The 23152-nt window shown below is 34.9% G+C and overlaps 2 protein-coding genes across 2 annotated transcripts; both read right to left on the minus strand.

Moving 5' to 3' along the window:
- Positions 1–12898: 12898 nt before the first annotated feature.
- On the minus strand, positions 12899–16784 carry LOC108458855 (protein unc-13 homolog). Its single transcript, XM_017758252.2, has 5 exons — positions 16044–16784; positions 15015–15905; positions 14457–14903; positions 14179–14365; positions 12899–14099 (listed from the first exon to the last, which is right to left on the minus strand). Exons 1-5 carry the CDS (start codon positions 16647–16649, stop codon positions 13126–13128), a joined length of 3105 nt encoding a protein of 1034 aa, XP_017613741.2. The 5' UTR covers positions 16650–16784; the 3' UTR covers positions 12899–13125.
- A 1163-nt stretch (positions 16785–17947) lies between these two features.
- LOC128282098 (F-box/kelch-repeat protein At3g06240-like) lies at positions 17948–18978 on the minus strand. The gene is made up of 2 exons (XM_053020291.1): positions 18674–18978; positions 17948–18428 (listed from the first exon to the last, which is right to left on the minus strand). The coding sequence occupies exons 1-2, from the start codon at positions 18976–18978 to the stop codon at positions 17948–17950; spliced, it is 786 nt and encodes a 261-aa protein (XP_052876251.1).
- Positions 18979–23152: the final 4174 nt, after the last annotated feature.

Here is a 23152-nt window from a genome sequence, read left to right on the forward strand (position 1 = left end):
GTCATCATCGATTTGAAACTCCGAGTCCTTGTTCGGAACACACTCGGCCGTTTTGCGACCAACTCATCGTCGACTTTCTGAGCTTCACGAATTTGATGTATCAATAATGGTTTGGCTTTCAATTCAGCTACTAACACATTGTCGGATCGAACAGACAAGTGCACATTCATCGCTCGTAAAGCGAATAATGATTTACGACTTAAGGCATCCGCAACCACATTAGCCTTTCCCGGGTGATAATCAACGACGAGCTCATAATCTTTTAACAACTCGAGCCAACGTCTTTGTCGCAGATTTAAGTCTCTTTGGGTCATCAAATATTTGAGACTTTTGTGATCCGAATACACATGGCACTTCTCACCAAATAAGTAATATCGCCATATCTTTAAGGCGAATACGATGGCAGCCAATTCGAGATCATGGGTCGGATAATTTTTCTCATGTGGCTTTAATTGTCTCGACGCATAGGCCACAACTCGCCCTTCTTGCATCAATACGCAACCCAACCCAAGTAGGGATGCGTCACTATAAATGACAAACTCTTTGCCCGATTCGGGTTGCACTAGAATTGGGGCTTCAGTCAAATAAGTTTTCAGTTGATCGAAACTTTTCTGACATTTCTCCGTCCATTCGAACTTAACATCCTTTTGGAGTAAGCCGTCATTGGCGTGGCTATCGTTGAGAAACCTTTCACAAATCGTCGGTAATAACCGCCCACCCCAAAAAGCTCGAACCTCGGTAATATTTCTCGGAGGCTTCCAGTTAAGTATGGCTGAAATTTTGTTGGTCGACTCGAATACCCGTCTGAGATATCACATGCCCCAAGAAGCTAACCTCTCTTAACCAGAACTCACACTTGCTGAACTTAGCATATAATTGCTTATTCCGTAAAATTTGCAGCACTAACCTCAGGTGTTCAGCATGTTCGGTCTCATTTCTTGAATAGACCAAGATGTCATCAATGAACACGACTACGAACCGATCCAAATATGGTCTGAAGATCCGATTCATTAAATCCATAAATACGCGAGGGCATTAGTAAGCCCAAACGGCATCACTAGGAACTCGTAGTGACCATATCTCGTTCTGAAGGCAGTCTTGGGTACGTCCGAATCTCGAATTCGTAATTGATAATAGCCCGATCTCAAATCTATTTTCGAGAACACTGAAGCTCCCTTCAGTTGATCGAACAAATCGTCGTCTGTGATAGCGGATATTTGTTCTTTATCGTCGCTTTATTAAGCTGACGATAGTCGATGCACAGCCTCATGGTTCCATCCTTCTTTTTCACAAACAACACTGGCGCACCCCAAGGCGAGAAACTTGGGCGAGCAAAACCTCTATCCACCAATTCTTGCAATCGAGCTTTCAACTCCTTTAATTCCGTTGGTGCCATATGATACGGAGCTATCGAAATTGGAGTGGTACCAGGTACCAATTCGATGCCAAATTCTATTTCCCGAACAGGTGGTAAACCCGGCAATTCTTTAGGGAAAACATCCGGGTATTCACAAACCACTGGCACAGATTCGGGTTTCTTTTCTGACTCCTTGTCATTGAGCACATACGCAAGGTACGCTTCGCACCCTTTTCTTACATATTTCTGGGCCAACATTGCTGATATTATAGCTGGCAACCCCTTTAAGTCCGTAGACTCATCCTGAATTATCTCGTTATTTGTGCACCTCAGATCAATAGTCTTGCTTTTGCAATTTACAACCGCATCGTGCATGGTCAACCAATCCAAACCAAGAATAACGTCGAATTCGTCGAATGGCAAAAGCATCAAGTCCGCCAAAAACAAGAACCTCGGAATACTAGGGACTTTTCTTACACACTTTGTTGACAAGCACGTAATGACCCAAGGGTTTGACACCGAATTACAAACTCGAAGAGACTCAATGGGCAAAGTCTTCTTTGGATGCTAAGGTTTCGCATATATAAGAATGAGTAGGACCGGGGTCAATCAAAGCAATCACATTAGTGTAAAGGAGAGTAAAAGTACCGGTAATAACATCGACGAGGAAGCATACTCACGTGCGGCGTATGGCATAAGTCCTAGCAGAGCACGAGCCTCGGATCGATGGTAGCATCTCTAGATCCTCTCGACCGCCACTAGCATTGCCCATATTTCTAGGTGGCCTACCTCGAGTTGTGGTAGCACCGGGTTCCCACTTTGATTTACGTTTTGTTCAGATAAACTCGGGCAATCCTTAATGAAATGATCGATCGATCCGCACTTGTAACAGAGCGGTCACGGAATCTACAACTCCCGAATGCCATTTGCCACAATATTGGCACTCGTTACGTCTCGACGATCATTGCCAACACCGGCGATCGAAGTGACTCGCGTGCCCATAGGGGGCCGATCGCGGTCTCGTCTAGAAAAGCCAAGTGTCTCTAGACCGGCCTAAGCCATCTCTAAATTTCTTTGATGATGTGGGAAGGGCTTCCCAAGACCTCTTCTGAAACTCCCTTGCTCCCACTTCACTTTTCTTTTCTCCATCTTGAGCTCCTCGGCTTTGCGCTCGCTCGACAAGAGCCACAAACTCTCGGATTTCCAAAATGCCAACATACCGCTTTATATCATCATTCAGTCCATCTTGAGCGTTTACATCACGACTTCGAAGAAATGCATTCAGCGATGTCTGGCTAAGCCTCACAAATCTTCGTTCGTAGTCGGTAACCAACATGGAACCTTGTTTAAGTTCAAGAAATTCCTTCCGTTTTGATCCATAAATCTCGGTGATATACTTCTTTGAACTCGGTTAGAAAGAACTCCCAAGTTACGTGCTCCTAGGCACAACAGAAGTCGAGTACTCCACCAATAGTAGGCGGAATCGCGTAGCAAGGAGATAGTACACTTTAAGCATTCATCGGTGTACATGATAGCTCATCGAGCACCGGATAGTGTTGTCCAACCAAAATTCAGCTTGCTTGGCATCGTCGCTATCCGTAGCTTTAAATTCAGTAGCCCATGTTTTGAATTCTATCGATTGGGGCTTACTTGACCTTATTTGGTCGATTCTGGGAGGTATTGTAGGTCTGGGGTTGCATTAGTCGGGAATGGAGGTTGTGGAACAGTAGTGTTAGTTCGAATGTATTGGTTGAACCAATCATTCATCACGCTATAAAAGGCTTGCTTAGCCTCATCATTCGGATTGCTAGCAATAGGTTGAGAGTCCGCGGCGCTGTCCCTTGCGGGAGCAAGCGCCACACTCTCCACATTATCAGCTATTGCTCGGTTGGGATCGGGATCCATGGCTATAAACAAACACAAATTTCAAAATGTCGAAATAACCACACTATCAATTATCACTTAATGGCATGTATAGCTAGACCCCAAACATATCACGGTAGTCCTAGGATCGACTAAACCGTAGCTCGATACCAATAAAATTGTAACACCCGAACCCGAGACCGTTGCTTGATTGTCGGACACGAGGGTTAACAAGCCAAAACCACTTATGGCATCGACCAATTTGACATTTCCAGCAAGCTGGAAAACTGCGTCGCTGTTGCCTTAAAAGCGTATCTCGAGTTTCACAACTCGGAAACTGATTCCGTAAATTTTCCTGAATTTAGACTCATATATCCATCCATGGATTTATTTCTAGAATTTTTGGTCGGGCCAATTGGTACAGTTTATTAGTTAAAGTCACCCATGTTACGTGGGTCGACTACACCGACCTTCAGCGTTACAACTTGAATATCTCTCTGTACAGGGTTTCAATACATGCCGTTTGTTTCTAATGAAACTAGACTCAAAAAGGAATCTGCAAATATAAGGCATGACTTCTAATTCATTCTGGATAATTTATGGTAAATTTTCAAAGTCACGACAGGGGACCCAGAAAACCGTTCTGGCCCTGTCTCACGAGAACTTTAATATCTCTCCGTATACTGTTCATATGATCGTTTCGTTACTTTCATATGAAAATAGACTCGTCAAGGTTCGATTGCATAATTTATTCACTAATTAACACCATTCCTACAAATTTTTGTGATTTTCTACATCCACGTCACTGCAGCTGGCAGCATCTGTTTTTAAGGTAGGCTTTACCTATATTGTAGTTCCCATGGACCAACTATAGTCTAGTCATACTTAGGTCCAACATATGATCATATTTAGCCATCCCAATGGCTGATCATGTGATCAACTCTCTCATTCCAAACCATAATCACATCATGAAACCAAATATAATTACAAACCACATATGGTCAAATTCCATACTCCACTTTTACGAACCATTTTCGCATGGCAGCACACATATACATCACAAGTACTTAAAAACAACCGAGAGTAGTCCTATACAAGCCATATCCAAAACTCAACTAAAGGAGTACCAAAAAGGGCTTTGATAGTGTGGTTGACTTCAACTTCTATGATCCCGAATCCGATCGCTAACGAGCAAAATCTATAAACAGAGAAACAAAGAAACGGAGTAAGCAATTTATGCTTAGTAAGTTTCGAGCCATAATATACACACAACCAAAGCATAGCATTCAAGTAGCTAAACAATAATTCATATGCACAATTTCTCAAAGACATGCTTACTTCACAATCCCAACTCTTATATTCATACACAAATAACGGCCTAGTTAATGCCGATAGCTCATTTATCATTAGGCGAATATTCATACGCACTTACTCATAGTGTGCGAAGCACACACAAAACATACCTTGTTGTTGGGAATTTCACAAGTGCATTAACTGAAAATTTTCCAGCAAGTTCAAAGTTCTCGAATCACATACCTTCGGAGTTTATCCGGATATAGCTACTCGTTCAAACGCCGGGACATAGCGGTTATGGTAACCCGCACAAAGGCCTTGGGACTTAACCGGATATCACAATTTGCACAATTGCCTTGGGCTTAGCCCGGATATCATAACTCGCACAATTGCCTTGGGCTTAGCCCGGTATCACAATTTGCACAATTGCCTTCGGCTTAGCCGGATATCACTCGAACATTCATACACATCTTTGTTTCAATTTCATAACACAACTTTTATGCACAATTCCTTAGCAAAAATATCATTTCGGCTCAATGGCCACATACAAAGGCACAAATTCGATTGCTCATTACTTCATTCAATCGAATCAAAATCTAAGTTTCGATACTCGAAAACTTACCTCGGACGTGGTCGAACGATTTCGACGGCTATTCGACGACTTTTCCTTCCCCTTATCGGATTTAGCTCCCCTTTGCTCTTGAGCTTAATTTAACAAATAAATTGGTTTTATCATTTGAGCATCGAAAGAGGAATTCAAGATACCTAGCCAATATATATGCTCATTAGGCATCAAAGTCACATATGTACGAAATCACGAATCGAACTCAACACATTAGTTAATATTCCTCTTAGCGAATTTTCTAAGCCAAGAATAGACATCAATATGCTTGCCTCTAACCGAATGCATGCACACCAATTTCCCTCATGTGGCGAATATGCATGTCCATGTTGAGGCCAATTATGCACTTAATACCACACAAAAACAGCATGCATTTTACTAACTAACGATTACATATTGTAGCTCAATACACATCTCTCATGTACTTCATAACCGAAACATCATCACAAGCAAATATATACCTTGAAATAGTATATATGTCATGCCAATACATCATGTGCAAACATGTATACACATATAGGTGTAAGGTCAATCTCAAGGGTTTCATACCCATCTAAACACAAATTTTACCAATCAAGTAACAAGCATAAATCATGCTCATGAATGCACCATGGTGAATACATCACAACCATACTCTTTCAACTTCGGTCATGGTTAAACAAAGAATTCAATGTCTTACTCAAGATTGCTACAAAGAAATTTCAAGAGTAGTCAATCCATCATTGCATGCATCATTAGCAAGCTTCACATTTAGCATGCAATGGCTTCAACACAATAACAACCTTGGCCAAATACCATTTCCATGGCATAACAAGGATTTGAACCATGGCTAACATGAACATCAAGTTAGCAACTAAAACATGCATGAATCTCATGACACAACCTCATACATACCTTAATCTTGATGCAAGTATAGCCAAAATCTCCTTCTAGATCTCTTCCAAACCAAAAAAATGGAGCAAAAATCCCTCCTTCTTCCTTAGTTTTGGCTCAAAGAAAGGATGAACAAAATTTTTCTTTCTTTCTCTACAACTCACGGCAATGGGGGGGAATACCACACTCACACACATTTTTTTTTCATTCTTTTCTTACCCATACACCTTTGTTTATTATTTCTCCCTAATGCACCAACAAAACATGTTTCATGACATGTTTTGCCCATCCTCTCTTGCCATGGCCGGCCACTTCATGTTGGGGGGGGAATTTGACATGCAAATCCCTTATTTTTGCATGCATGAGCAACTAGTCATCACACATTTCCCCATCATACTTTCAAAGTTCACTACTAGGTCCTTTCTAGTGAAATTCACATTTATAACACTAAATCGAAACATCAAAAATGTCACACACAAATTAACACATATCATAGGCATCAAAATAAATTTTAAATTATTTTTATGCCTCGATTTTGTGGTCCCGAAACCACATCCCGACTAGGGTCAATTTTGGGCTGTCACACGTGTGACCCCTGCACCTTGCACACGACCTAGCACATGGGCATGTGGTTGGGCGTATAACCTAAGTCAGAGAGTTACACAAGTAAGGACACGGGCTAGGACACAGCTGTGTACCTCACATCGAATGCCCACACTGCCTAAGACACGGGCGTATCTCTTGGCCATGTAAGCCACACTGCCGGCCATACAAGCGTGTCTCTTGGCCGTGTGAGCCACACTGCTGGCCACACGGGCGTGTTTTCCCTGCTCCTAAGAAAAATTTTAAGATTTTGGTTTATTCCCGATTCACTTCTAAGGTGTATTTTGGGCCTCATGGGACTATCTAAGGGACAATATGAGTGTTATATGATTAATTCTTGTTTTGTATAATAAAGGAATGAAATATTCATAATTAGTCCGTAAAGTTTGGTAATGTTCTGTAACCCTATTTCGACGATGAATAAGGGTTAGGGGTGTTATAAAGTACTTTGTGTAACATCCCTAACCCGTATCCGTCGCCGGACTAGGGTTAAAGGCGTTACTGGACAAATCAGAATATTTTACAAACAATTCATATGCTTCATCCACAATCATATTCAAACATTACCATAGAGTCCCTAATATAGGTCATTGATACTTTAAACATGCATTAAAAAGGGGTCAGGACTAAACCGAGCTCATACAAAATTTTTCAAAACTTAAACATTTTTCAAAGTTGTACAAGTCACACGCCCGTGTGAATAGGCCGTGTGCCTCACACGGCTTTAGACACGCCCGTGTGTCTAGGCCGTGTCAAAACAGGGCATACATACTGACTTGTCCACACTGCCACAAGATACGCCAATGTGCCAGGCCATGTGAAAATTAGGGAGGCTACTGACTTGGGTCACACGGCCAGTTACACGCCCGCGTGTCTAGCCCATGCTCGAAACTGTGGCCTAACACACGTCCGTGTGTGCGATCGTGTGGTCTGCTCAGGCTCATTTTGAAAGGGCCCTCGAGCAACATGGTTGAGACACACGTCCGTGTCCTTGCCCATGTGGGCAAAAATAGGCCATTTACAAGGCCAAAATGCCACCCATTATGGGTCCTCCTTACAAGCAACAAATAAGCATCAATTGCATACCAAATGTTCATTCATTTCACAACCAATACATACACCAATCATGCCATAACATTATCAACCAATTTCATGCTTAATAGTCATACCAAATTATGCCAAAACATAAGACAAAATCATATCTAAACATTTGTTTCATAACCTCATTTTACTCCATTCAATCACATACTATAAACTTACCAATTTCTCAAATATACACATACCAAAACTTACCAAAATTGACCATTTCATTTGGTCAACCAAATGCACATCATAGTGGCACATTTGCATCACATATTATATATCAAAATCAAACCATAAGTTCAAACACAAACTAGCCATATCACATGGCATGATATATACATTACAGAACATATCCAAATACTTCCAGCCTATAAATGCCATACTTTTATATTCACAATGTCAAAAGGTACCAAAATAAGGTTCGATAGTGTGGTGACGATCCTTGATGATCTCCGAGCTCTCAGTAGCTTCGATATCTGTAAAACAATGCAAAACACACATAAAGTAATCTTTCAAAAGCTTAGTAAGCCATATACAAATAAACTTAACATTCAAAACATGAAAGCATCATCAAATTACATATACTCCATGGCCAAATACTATCTCAAACCACACAGTTTATATACATTTAACATATTCCAATTCATTTACACATATAGCATATTTTCTCATACTTACAACATATATCATCACTAGTACATATACTAACCTTTTATTCTCAAACATAGTAAACATTTCAAACGTACCTGAATTGGATACACATCACATATAATCATTCGTTTCTCGGAATGCCCATTGAACCGTTCGGAATCATAAGGATACGCTGATAGCTCAAAAAGCTTGTACAATGCCAACATCCCAAACATGGTCTTACATGTAATTGAATATCAATGCCTCTGTCCTAAACAGGGTCTTACACGAAATCAAATACGATGCCAACATCCCAAATGTGGTCTTACACGTCAATCATAAGTCGATGCCAACGTCCCAGACATGGTCTTACATGATAACACATATCAGATCCTATGTCATGACATATGTATCCTAACTATTCCTAAGGTTTGTACGGGGCTTTTCAGACGTCAGAACTTTGTCGATGCTTTCTCGGATGTCTCATTTTTCTCAACTCATCTATTCATTCATCATATTTCAATAGCATATAATCGATAGTAATTCAATTTAAAACACATTTATTTGTATATAGACTTACCTCGTACGGATTCGGATAAACAGAATCGGCTACTTGACGACTTTCGACTTTCCTCGATCTAATTTTGTTTTCTTCAATTCTTGATCTATATAAAATCAAATTGAACTTTTTTATTTACCAAATCATTCAAATCAATCCAAAAATACATATTTAGGGTATTTTACAAATTAGCCCTTACAATTTCACATTTTTGCACTTTAGTCCCTAATCACAAAAATCACAAAATATACAAAATTTCCATATACTCGTGTTAGGCTGAATTCTCATAGTATTCATATTAGCCCATATGTTTCATTTATTTCACATTTTATTCCTTCAATTTACAAATCTTACAATTTAGCCCATTTTACTCAAATTCATCAAAAATTCAAAGACAAAATATGTTAACCCAAAAAATATCTTTCATTTTCTATCAACTAACTTCACAAAAATCATAATTTCATCAATGGCTCAATTCAAAATCATCAAGAAAATTAGAAATTAGGGTATGGGCTTGATAGATTATTAAGCAACGATCACAAAAACGTAAAAATTATTAAAAACAGATCAAAACACATACCTAATTTCAAACTCAAAGTGTCGAAACCCTAAAACAAGAATATGGCTTCTTCTTTCTTTGTGAAGTCAGAAAAATGAATGATAATACGACTAAAATTATGTTTTGTTTTATTAATAATAACTTTAACAACTAAATACCAATTTTGCCCTTAATAAATAACATTTAAAACATTAGCCTTAAGGCCATAAATGTCCACTCATGATTTCAATGGTATAATTGTATCATAAGGACCTATCTTTTAATAAGACAAAAAATTAAGCACTTTAACAAACAACAGGTAACTTTTACATTTTACGCGATTAGGTCCTTTTATCAAATTGGGCACACAAATGATTAAATTTTCATACGAAACTTTCACACATGTAAATTCACATATTATAAGAACAGAAAATAATATTTAAATGTTTTTCTGACTCAGATTTTTGGTCCTGAAACCACTATTTCGACTAGGGTCTAAACCGAGTTGTTACACTTTGGCAATGACACGGTATAGAATAAGCTAGCTGGGAACCGGAAGAAGATATGAAAGTGAAATATCTAAACCTCTTTTCTAGTAAGATTTTCGGGAATGAAAATTCCTTTAGGGGGAGAGCTGTAATAGCCCATTTTCGATAAAATAAAAATAGTGGTCTCGAGACCACAAATCTGACTAGTAAATATTTATTTTATTATTATTTTACTGTCTATGGAGTATTAGTAAGGTCATATAAAATTTTCGTTAAGAAATTTTAACGTTTGCATGCTTAATTTCGTGAAAAGGACTAAATCGTAAAAGGTGCAAAATGAGAGTTCTAGTAGCTAAAGAGATCAAATGGCTATAGAAATTTAATGTAAGAGTACTTAGGTGGTAATTAGACCATTTATGTGGTAGTGGACATTTATGGGTTTGGTTTTATTGAAATCAAGGATATTTTTAAAGGTTAAAAATGTAATTAAGTAATTAAAGGTTATTATAATAAAAACAAAAGAAAGAAATAAGATATCATCTTCCTATCTTCATCCTCAACTGAAATTTTCAAGGGAAACCATTGCTAGGATTTAGTCAAGCTACATTCACTTGCATGTAAGTGGTTTTTATCCCGTTTTTAATGATTGCTATGCTTTTGAAGTCATTGTAGCTTAATCTAGCTAGCCCAGGGACTAATTTGCAAAATTTTTAAAGGATTAGGGTTTTTCCATGAACATGTTTGCTTGGTTTTTTAAGTTTAATGAAAGATTATGAGTCCATGTTGTTAAATAAACAACTTTTGTCAAGTGATTTTTGATTAATTTATTGATTAAGGACTTATTTATAAAAATAGTAAAATACCATGATGAATTTATGAAATGATGATTTGTTTGGGTTGATATGAGTCCTTAGGTAAATCAGCTAGCATGATATACGGATGAAATTGTATAAATTTCCATTTACGATATTAAGGACTAAATTATAAAGAAGTAAAAATATTTGTTGTGGATACTCATCAGCTTGTGTGAGCGACATCATGTAGCTACATTCAGACCATCAGCTTGTGTGAGTAGACCCATTTATGGCTAGAGTGAGCAATGATGTAAAGGAAAAGGAATGGAATGGTTTTGACCATGTGTTTAGCACACTTTGTATGAGCTTCCCGCGTGTCCGATATTATTCTAAGTGGTTCAAAAGGCATGTAAAGGGAAGGAACAGTAAGTGTTCCGATCGACTATATTATGAACTTATGGAAAGGTATGAAATGTTAGAAATCAATGTATATGTATATTCAAGATTATGGAAAGTATGAGTTCAATTGTGCTATATTCATGTATTATACCTTACCATGTGGTGATTTTGTTAAGTTATGTATTAAAGCACTAACTTGTGTTGTTGATGATGCTTAGGCTTGTGCCAAGCTTATGTTGGATTGATTCATGTTTAATTTTTAAGGTTTTGCATTGAAATGGTAAGTTATGTTCATGATTTACAAACTTACTAAGCATTACATGCTTACGTAGTTTTCTTTCCTATGTTTTATAGATTACTAGAAGCTCTATCAGTTTGGAAGCTTGTCAGAGACCTATCACACTATCCAGCGATTATATCAGTAGATTTTGATGTTTTGGTCAAGGTTATAATGGCATGTATAAGTAAATTTATGTTTAATGGTTAGTTGATGTTTATGGCATGGTGACATCGGCTCTCTCACAAATCGCACAAGAAGGGTCTGTCGAGACTCCTCATTTACAACATTCCACATTAGTCAATAGGCATTCTTTGAGTACCAACCAAAGAAAATGATGAACCCGATGAGGACCATCCAAAGCCCAGAGAAGCTTTCATTTGTCATCCGAAAGGTTAAAAGAATTTTCCAAGAGTATACTATAAGTGAATTTGAATGTATAAATACCATTTGGAAACCATTTTGATATAATAGCATCTTTACCAACCAAAGAATTCAGAGACAGGATTCCAGCAATATAAGAAAGAGTGTCACTATTTAAAAAGCAATGTAAATAATCCTAATTCAAATTTCCATCCATAAAAACAACCTCGTTCAATGTGATAGAAACAACAATAAGAGATGGGAACCAACAAAAATTGAGAAGAGGGCCCACATCTGCTATGCAATTATCAGTCCAAAATTTCACAAGATTCTCATCACCAACAGACCAGAGTAGACTTTGGCATAGTAGAGGTCAAACCTTTGAAATCAATCTCTAGACGAAAGAACATTTACTACAATAGATGTCTTTTGAAATTACCTTAGTAATATTATATTTTGCTCAGGGGACTCTAACCCATCATGTTTCCTTATTAGTAAGAAGATTGAAACTCAACTTAAGCATAAAAGAATTGTTCTATTCTTTAAGACATCGCATTCCAAGACCCCCATTAGACAAGGGTTGGTAGTAATCTCCCCAATTAACCAAAGACATCTTCTTTCTAGAATCAGTACTCCCCTAGATAAAACCCCTGACAATTTTCTCAATTTTTACACAAATACCATGAGGAATCTTCATAGTTTGCATAAAATAATTGGGTATCGGCAACAGAATAGCTTGAGCCAAAGTGACTCATCCAGCTATTGAAAGTATACTAGCATTCCAACTATCCAACATCCTCCTAACCTTGTCAACGATAAAATTGAAGGTATTCTTAGTGACCCGCTTGTGAAACAAAGTCATTTAGTATAATACAACATTACCAATATTTTATCATTAATTATTTTATACTCAAGTTGTGACCTATCAATTAGATATTAACCTTCTTCAAAAAGAGCTTCAAATCGAATTATAGTTGTAAAAAAAAAAACATCATTTTTCATTACAAAAGTAAAAAAGGTGTGATGAGTTATATAGATGACTTTGTACATAAATTTTGTAATTTTTTTTTCTATCATTAACATATCGATGATTTATTGAAATTAGATGGTACAACAAAAATGCAATATTTACAATTTTTGAAAGAAAGATAAAGGATTTTGAGAAGAAATGTACTATTTTGAGATAAAATTATTTCAAAATTGACCCTAACACTACAAAGAATTTAACAGGCATAAATACCTTGTATAACCCCCCATCATAAAGACGTTGATATAAACATTAAGTTAAAAGTTTGAAGACAATTAGATCAACTGAAAATGGATACTAAAAAAAACCCAAACCAAAAATCTGTTGTTCAAATGAATACATTGTCGTCTTTCATATCATTTCCTTTTTGGCAATTGAAATTCCTTTTTCAAGAATTGATTGGCTTCTCGATCATTCCTATGGCACAAAACCCTGAGTATTGTATTAGGATCTCCACTATTCCACCTTCTTGTTGTGGGTGGCATAGGTAGCTTTTGGCCTAGGCTAGTGGCACCTGTTCCACTGGTTTCACGATTAATGATACTCAAATCTTCAGCTAATTGTTCAGTGCTTTGACCCATCAATGCTATCACCCCTTCAATTAGTTCAGCCTCACTTTGGACCACGTCCTCAGGTATCAACCCTTCACCACAAGTACAAAACACCCTTTTCAAGCTCTCAAAATCTTCCTCAATCATCTCATGGTCTGATCGTTCAAAGAACCTAGAAGGTCCCCCAGCAAGCAATACCAATACAAAGGCTTCGAACGATGCTTTCATAATTTCTTTAGTTGCTAATGCTTGAGCCTTGTCAGTGAGTATTGCAGTAAGAAGCGTGAGGTTATGCTTTAGGACTTTGATCAAAGGTCTAATCCTTGCATTGCCTACTTCCCCCACGTAAAGACTTTCATAGAAAACCAACTTCGAGTCGAGGAAAACGAGACGGTAAGCAGCGACTTCAGAGACGTGATCACAAGCCGATTGGATCAATGTGTTGACATGTTTGAAGTGGGGAGGCGAAGCACCGCAGTGTTTATGACTGTCGCCAAGATGAGTTGGTGTGGTTGAGACTTTAGGTGAGAGGGTGAGAGTTTTATCAAGGGAATTAAGGTGAGAGATGAGGTAGTGTAAGGTATTAAGGCGGACGTAAAGACGTTGCGTACCACGGCTCATCGAGGGGCGAGTGTGGTTTCTCTCGGTGGTAATAATTTGATGCATGTCCTGTATTCCAACACTACAAGGATTGGCCTTTCTCCATAGTTTGAAGAACTTTGAATCACGGTTACACCTTGTTAGAGGAGGAAGTTCTGGCAGATGACTTTCTTTTGACCCTGAAAACAATGTGACAGCCATTTATGAGTAACAAGAAAGGTTTCCCAAAAAGAAAAGAAGAGTTTTATGAAATCTCACCACATGATGCTACAAAAGTAATGTATTCTTGGAAGATTAGCTTTAAGCCTTCAGCTAGATCAAGAATCAAATCATCTGTAATGCCAATTGGAATATCAAAGAAATCTTTCACCATTTGATTGGCCGATCTCATTAGCTCCATACATGATTGTGTATATGGCTCAGATTTGGACTTTGGGTTCCATGTCTGCAACATAAAATTTCCAACCAATTATCAAGTTCAAATCATAAATATATTATTAGTTTTTAGCTTAGACATAGAAAAAAGATCGACTAACTTCAGTTTCTTTTACTCTACATAGTAACTCTTTCTCTTTCTTTAGCCTTTCATCGATCCATTGTCTCAAGAGCTTCAATCTGGTTGAATCAAATTCATATGGGATCATTTCTCTGATAATTCCTTTGCCTCCATCATCACACTCTTCTGAATCTTTAACCACCATTTGAACTAAAACCTTTTCCAGCTTTTCAGCTCTTTGTAGCACCCCAACTATCTCATCGGTTAGCATAATTGTCTTAGCTAAATATTGCTTCAACACTGTTCCATAGCATTGGTGTAATGTCACTGCTGCAACTCCACCTGCAATTGGATGCCATTTCTTCAATATAGGGCTAAATAACTCCCTCTCCTTTGCAGCCAAATCCTCAGTTTCCTTAGCCAAATCAAGTAGAGCTGCACTTGGTCCATTTTCTTCTGTATGTTTGACATTTTCATTTTCTATCATCTATAAACCAATCAACGAAGAAGTAACAATTAAACAAATATATATAGATATATATGCAGAGCAAATGAATAGCAACTTTTAGGATAGTTGCTTACAAGTATGATTACCCACCTTTGCAAAAGCATTTTTCACAGAAGATCGAATGTAACGATCTAAGCAATCACTGGTGGAATCGACAAGCATTACATCTCCTTTCTTACTCCCTTCCCCTTCCCCTTCCATGATACCGACATCTTCACTCAAAACCTTTGCTGAAAACAATGCCAAAGGCAAAAGATTTTCGATCTCATCAATATTTCCTTTATTGAAACATTCATGGTAGTAAAATAACCTCTTTTCAACCCAACTCTTTATTGAAACCAACATAGAAGACAAAAATTTCACATATGTTGTCTCTTTGTCTGGTTTTCTAGCATCGATTTCCACCTCTGTCAACATAGTATATGCAGCAGAAAGAAGATTAGGCTCTATCTGGTTAGTCACAACATATTGCTGAAAAAGAACCCAAGTGAAACATGCATTGTGGATTGACCTATTGATTCCTAATGTTGACCATGTCTTCTTCATTAACTCCAGCAACTCATCAACCTCATCAAGGACCATTATCTCATCCTTAACATCAAATATGGCTTGAAGGAGAGATATGTACATGTGAATGTTAAAAGGGTACCCATCAGCCCAGTGGCACACATCTGTGGGAGTACCATTGGTGCCTCTCCAAGCTAAAGAAACAACAGCGTTGCACAATGATCTCATCATGTCGGAATTCTTGCTCGTGTCGATAGGATTTAAGTCACCGGCTCGGATTATCTCGCGTAAACGTATTACTAAAGGGTTAGATTTATCTGTAGGGATTGATGGGTATAAAAGTAGACCTACTTCTAAGATCTTGAGTTGACGCTTTTGCCAAATATGGTACTCATGCAAGTCATTGAATTCGGATGGTTTTAAATGCCGAAGAAGCTCAAGTGGAAGAATGATGGTCTCGGGCCTCCTACCCATCTGTCCAAAACCAATATGGATTTAGCATTAAACTTCAATATCCTAACCTAAATTGCTTCTAAATTTATAGTAGTTTTGAATATATATAGATGATATATAATACAAAACAATGCATGAAATGCTTATAAATGTACGTACTTGGCCAACAAGGGTTCTCATGAGACTCTTTCTAAGCCTATTATCACTTTGCTCATTCACCCTCATTTGTTGCTTCATAATCTCCGCCGACGTCAATGGTCGTCTAGAGTTTGGCGGTTTCAACGTAGAAAACCCTAATCCAGCTACAGGGCTAAAACCGAAAATGGAAGCGCTATGTCCATGATGAGAAACAGGCGATGATGGTGACGACCCACCACTGCCGCCGCCGCCACCATTGCTAAAGCCCATGGCACAAATTGACATCCTCCTGGAATGTGTTTTTTTCATCATCTTCAACCCCAAGGCTCTTTTAATCTTACTCGCAGGGTTCATGGTCGCCGCCCCATTATTGACCCGCCTGCCTGGTGAGCCAGGCCCGGACCCGTTTCCTCCATCTCCATTATCATGTGAAGAGTGAAAGGTTAAAACATTTCGTCCTACGAAGCCCGGCGATGAACGACAAGCTGTGAAGAATATTTCGTAGGCAGCTTCACGGATGTCATCACAATCGAGACCTTCTAGCTTGCCAAAAGGCCATGCAAGGTCAATATTAGGGTTGGTGGTGGGGGGGCCATGGAAGAACTCCCGCCCTGATTGGTGGGGCATGCCTGAAAGGGGCTGGGGATTAAGGAAGGGGACTCAGAATCAGAGATTTTGTTGGTCATCAATGACCACATTTTTGTGTTAAAGGAAGAGAAAAGAAGACAAAGCAAACGTAAAAGAGAAAAAAAAAACAAACGTATTTGGTTTGTTGAATTTGCCAATGTTGTATTTGCCATGAAAACCAGCAAAAACAGGTTGTTAATCTCACTTAAGATAGCAATTTTCAATTTAATAATTTCTTTTTCACTTTTTTCTGATTTTCTCTGGAGTATCAAATATTTTCTCTAATTAGATCCCACAAATATATTTTTTATATTTGTGAAATACTCTCCTTTTCTATCTTTTTCTTTAGTCTCCAAATTATTTGATTTTTAAAAAAGAGGACATATATAGTTATTGTCTAGGACACGTCTTAAGTTTTTAATGGACGTGGATGAAAAAAACATATTTATATAAAGTTGGTTAAATTAAAATTTAAAATTTGTATTTGTTTGTAGTATTATTTTATTAAAAATATAAGATAAAAATATTCTCCTATTAATATTTCTTATTTTTGTATATAAAAGAGTATTTTAATAATTATTCAACTGAGTTGATATCCAGTTAACTTATGACACTATTTTAGTTAAAAATTTAATATAAAATTAAATTGAACAATATCATTAAAAGGTGCTACAATATCACACAAAATAAAACTTTTAACTACCAAAACACAGATATATTACAATTGAGACACATACTAAAAATAATTTTCCAACCAATCTTTTCAACAATATCATTCTAATATTTGAACTTAAGGTTTTTCCTTGAAAATGCTATATGTTTTGCCATTAATTCACGATACCCTACACTTATTGGTTAATCAATAAATCTTTAAAGGTCTTTAAAAAAGTCTATACTTATGAATACAAAGTTATTATAGCATAGTTATTTTTTATGTTATTATAGCATAATTTATATCATGTATATAATAGTATATACTATAATATAAACATTAAAGAAAGAGGTTAAATTATCTATATTTAAAACTTTAATTGAAAAACATAAATATTAAATTAAAATAATATGATTTTAAAAAATAGAAATTAATAATAATAAACTTAAAATAAATTTTATAAATATAAATAAATTTAACAAAATTTAAAATTCATATATAAAACTGAATTTAACTTCAAAAATATAAAATATAATAACTATATTCATAATAAATTAAAAATTCCATATTCCAAATGTTATATCGAAATTAAAAACATATCCAATCCTCATAAATTTTAATCTGATATCTCTTTCAACTCCCACTTCTATACATTAAGTGAAACAAGGCTCTCCACATATGTCTCTATTTCAAGATTCCCCCTGCCATTGATGCCATGGATTACAATCTCCCTGTGCGTATCTTCTTTTGGATTGTAAACAATCAATCCTTCATTAATCACCAACAAAGCTTCATCATTCTTCAAGAAACTAGGTCTCAAGTTCAAAAAGGGGACGCCGATCACGACTTTAGTCCATGATTCTTTCACAGCGTATTCCTTCATAACCCAGAAATCTTGTTGCTCCCCTAGCCAACAAAGACATCCTCCTAAAACCCCAACTGCAGTCACATTCTCTGCATCATCATATGGTCGAGGCAATTCCCGGAACTTTCCTTCAGCAAAATCGAATGCAACGATCAACCTTGGCATCGACACTAATGAAGAATCCTTACCTCGAGCAAACACCCAATGGACAGCGCCATTGAGGTGGACACCCGAATCACTGTTTGGGCTCTTCTCCAAGTATCTGTTTTCAATGAGTAGACATAGACAATGGATTCATACATGAATTTGACAACATTGTAATCATCGAAAGAGTGATCATATCCGAAACCATATACCAGGGGTCGAGAAACACGATCATCTAAGGACCGGTTGATGTTGATGTAAAAGTTGGGTATTCTTTTCAGCTCCCTTGTAGCAGGGTTGAACAGAAAAAGTCATTCCGGTTCGAGAGATATGCATAAGAGGACATTAAAGGAGCCAATGAACTTGACTTTGTCAAATGAACTTATCAATGGAAAATGGAGCTTCACCGCCATGACATCGTTAGATGTCATAGCAGCACACTCCACATGATACAGAGACGGTGTGGAGCTCGAGCGGAGAATGAGCTTCTGCCTCTGGTGCTCGATGTCTTTATCTATGATTGCTAAATTGAGATGCCTTTTGATGAATGTGGGATCAGAGATAAGCAAACACCAGAGCTTGCAAACACATTTGAACCGACAAATAGACTTAACTGGCAATCTCATGAGTATTTCAACGATGACATCCGAAGAAAGGTTGCTCTGCATTGTAACTCCTTACGCTAAAAACAAGAAAATGAAAGAATCATGGGTGATATTAGTGCAGGTGACAACTGATGCATATGAAAACACAAGAGATGATACAATGGAAATCCGCATAAATTTTGAATTTCACCCATAGTTTAACCCTAAACCCTTGAATCTAACGAAGGCTCTAATGAAGGCAAATCCCTTACATATAAGCTTCAAATATAAGAGGCAGACGACACAAATAAAGAGTAAAAAGATTAATAATCCATCTGAAGAGCCCAAAATATAGCCATTACAACCACGTTTTTTCATTGAAAAAAAAAAACATTCTTTTCACTCAACATCCATCGTCAAAGAACACAAAACATGGATTATTATATAAATTTTAAATAACTTATTTTGTTAAAATAAATTTATATAATAAATAGAAAGGATAAATTTTATATTGAATTATTTTTATTTAAATTATGTTCTCACTAACAAAAAAGTAAAAATAAAAAATAAATTTGTTTTAAATATCAAATTTTAATTATTTATGTAATAAATGATTTTATATTTCATATATAAAATTTTATAAACAATACATTTATCATATTCTAATATATTATAATTATATTATTTATGAATTATTATGATTAATTTATTAACAATTAAGAAAAGAATAAAATAGTGAACGAGTATAATTTACAATATATTCTTTTTATAGTTTGTACAAATACTTTAATAATAATTAGAATTTTTTATTAGCACTACATTTGAATAATAAAAATTAATATCTATTACTTATTATTTTTAATAATGTTGCTTTGTATTAATTATATGAAGTAAAATAATATTATTTATTGAATATAGTAAAAATGTTCTCATTATTATTTAAAATTATTATAATTTTGAATTGTAAAATAAGTTAATATATTTTAATGTTGTTCAAGAATTGAATAATAGATATTAATATACTAAGTAGAATAATTAAAATACATTATTTAATTTTTTAAATACACATGGAAAATCACACATAATACAATTAACATAAGAATTTAGTATATATAAAAGGACGTGTTTGGAAAAAAAATTAATTGACCAATATAGCCTTTGTTGTTTATTATTTTACTTAATTTTTCATTTAAATTATTTTTATTATTTATAAGATTTACTAAATTTAAAAATAAGAATTTTAATTTTAATAAAATATTTTATTAAATAAATTTATCATACTTATAAATAAGAATTTTGATTTCACTAAAAAATTTATTAAATGAAGTTATATAATAAATAAAAAAGATAAACATTATATTTATTTAAACTATTATGTTTCCATTAAAAAACTAAATATATATATATATATATATTAATTTAGTTTTAAATAATAAATTTTAATTATTTATATTAATTATACATTATTTACGAACTATTATGATGCATTTATTGACGATTAAGAAAAAAAAATCAAACAGTGCAAAGTTTAATTTACAGTATATCAATTTTTATAGTTTGTATAAATGTTTTAATAATGATTAGGATTTTTTATTAGCACTATATTTAAATTATTAAAATAATTAGCATGTTTTCATTATTTTTATAATATGCTTAATTGACATATTTTTACTATTTATTTTTATTAATTTTGGACATGAGTTCTACTAATTTTGCCACTTAATTAATCGTTTTCTATGTAGGTACAAGAATTATCCAATGTGTCGGAGAACAAGTTGAAATATGGATTACTAGAAAGAATTAGCATGAAAGATAGAGTGGTGCACAAGAATTGTAACACCCTTAAAATCGTTATGTTATAAAAATAGTATTAAGTGAGAATTGTGCATAACGGATTTCTCGGTAAAGTAAAATAATAAATATAAATGATAAAAGAGAAGGCCGATGGATGCCAAAGGAAAATTGAATTAAGAAGTATGTCGTGATGTATTAATTTAAGGAAAGGACTAAATTGTAAAAAAGTGAAAATTTTTGGTGTCCAAATATAATTATTCAAAATCTAAGGGAATTGAATGTAAATATGGGAAAGTTGAAAGACCAAAAGTGAAAATAACCTAAAATTTATTTTTGAAACAAAATTGGTAAGTAGGGGCCCAATTGAATAAGTGGAGAAAGATGAAAGACTAAATTGCAACTTGACTAAAAATGAATAGTGATTCAAGAATAAAACTGTAGAGAATTTTAAAGGGCAAAATGATTATTTCTCAATTTGGATAATTATCAATTATTGAGGTGTAATAATTAAGGATTTTTGGTGTAGAAATCTTATTGGTTAAATTATTTTATTATTTTACTATTATTTTATTTAAAAATATTTTTATATTGATTAATGATTAAGTAAAAGATGGAAAATCCATTCAAAAAAAAAAAAAAGGCCACAATCATTTATGGAGAAAATGAGTTTTTTTCTTTGCAATTTGGTCTTTTCCTTGAAATTCTATTAATTTTTTTAGTAAAATCAAGCCTCCATCAATCTAATAAACTTAACTTTCAAGAAGGAAAATTGTATATTCATGTTGCAGGAGAGAGAAAATAAAGGCAATGCTTGAAATCAATAGTACAATGTATGAATTTCATGGTTTCATCATGTTTTTAAGTTTAATCTTGTTAGAAAAGTAAGGAAGTGATGTTAAAGTAGAGAATTCTCATGAAAAATTTTATGTTCTTGACATGTTACTGGAGAGAGAGATAGAGGAAGTGATTCAAGTAACAAAGAAAAGAGAAAAACAAGTGATTTAAGGTTGAAGAGAGGTAAGTACCCTTGAATTCTTTTGTTACTTGAGGATTAAAATGTAAACTTTGTGAAAGTTGTGGTAAATTAGTAGAATAAAGTGTAAAATAATTTGATATGTGAAATAATTGATGTGAAATATGGTAATGAAATAGACATAAAGTGATGTTGAAATTAAATTATAATAAATATTGTATGTTCATGATGCTAAAGACTAAATCATGAACTTTGTGAAATTTATTGTTGAAATAAGAAAAGTGAAATGCATATAGATTAGACATTAAAAATAATATATTATGATGAATTAATGGATTAAAGTGATATGTGATAATGCATATTGATTTTCGTGGTAAAAGGACTAAATTAAAAATACGTGAAAGTTTTATATGTTATTATTTGATAAGTGAAAATGATATAGAGAACACGAAATATAAGGTGCATTGTGAATTAATAATTTACTAAATAAAGTTTTGTGATTTTTACAAATGCAATTACAATTATTCTTTAAATCATGGAAAAATGAGGATTAAATTAAAGAAGTGCAAAAGTGTAGTTAAATTGTGAAATATATATTAACATGAATAAAGATGAAAATGAAAAATAATATTTTGAAAATCTTAACGCTTGAACTTATATATACGTGTAATGTTAAATAGTAAATCCGAATGAAAGGAATGAGAAAGTGTAATAAAATCGTAATAATTGTTAAATAAAGCATTCATGACTAATTATTGTAAATTTGGTATTGCGAAATGCCCATGTAGAGTGTTGAATTTCGTGGATATAGTTGGCATGCCATAGGAACCCGAGCACTCCCGTGTTAATCATGACATGCATTTTGGTGCTACTCTATTTTGTTCTGATATTGTACTTTGGTGCCCGTGCTCTCAGCACTTATGTGCTTAGTGTATCGTGTTATGTTTCGTCTATCCATCTGGTTCAAACATGTTTATCATTGGCTAAAAAGTCGTGGTAAGTGAATTTGATAAAAGTTTTGTTCCTGTTAATCAATGAAATGATAAAATTAGTGAATCAAAGTATAATTAAATTTTGTAAATATGGAATAACCTATTGATTATATTCATGAATTATATTAGTAATAATGTTTATGATAAATAAAAATCAAAGAAATAGTAATATATGAATTCATGGGTACTTACTAAGTCTTCACAAGCTTAACGTGTTATTTTTTTAACGCGTAGGTGAGAGATCGGATTGAAGTTCTTGTTCAAATAGTGACCTTGACACATCTCATCACATCATCAAATCTTGCGAGAAAAAGAGTATGAAATAAATTTCATGGTATAGGGTATGACATATACCTATCTAATGAAGTAAGAAAGTGTCTAGTTGTTCTAATATTTGAGTTTAATGTGTTTAGAATGGTTAATATGAGGTATTACATACTTTATGAGCTCTGGTTATTGTTTGGAATGACCATGGACAGTTTTGGTATGGTTAATATGA

The sequence above is a fragment of the Gossypium arboreum genome, chromosome 10 (assembly GCF_025698485.1).
Source record: "Gossypium arboreum isolate Shixiya-1 chromosome 10, ASM2569848v2, whole genome shotgun sequence".
Taxonomy (NCBI): Eukaryota; Viridiplantae; Streptophyta; class Magnoliopsida; order Malvales; family Malvaceae; genus Gossypium; species Gossypium arboreum.

Bases quoted from the DNA above. Each gene is read 5' to 3' on its own strand.
- LOC108458855 (XM_017758252.2), bottom strand. From the start codon at position 16,649: ATGCCCCACCAATCAGGGCGGGAGTTCTTCCATGGCCCCCCCACCACC. The intron at 15,906-16,043 runs GTACGTACATTT...GGTTTTGGACAG, and splicing joins TGAGAACCCTTGTTGGCCAA to ATGGGTAGGAGGCCCGAGAC. The intron at 14,100-14,178 runs GTGAGATTTCAT...CATTGTTTTCAG, and splicing joins TACTTTTGTAGCATCATGTG to GGTCAAAAGAAAGTCATCTG.
- LOC128282098 (XM_053020291.1), bottom strand. From the start codon at position 18,978: ATGCAGAGCAACCTTTCTTCGGATGTCATCGTTGAAATACTCATGAGA. The intron at 18,429-18,673 runs GTTCATTGGCTC...CATTGAAAACAG, and splicing joins AGTTCATTTGACAAAGTCAA to ATACTTGGAGAAGAGCCCAA.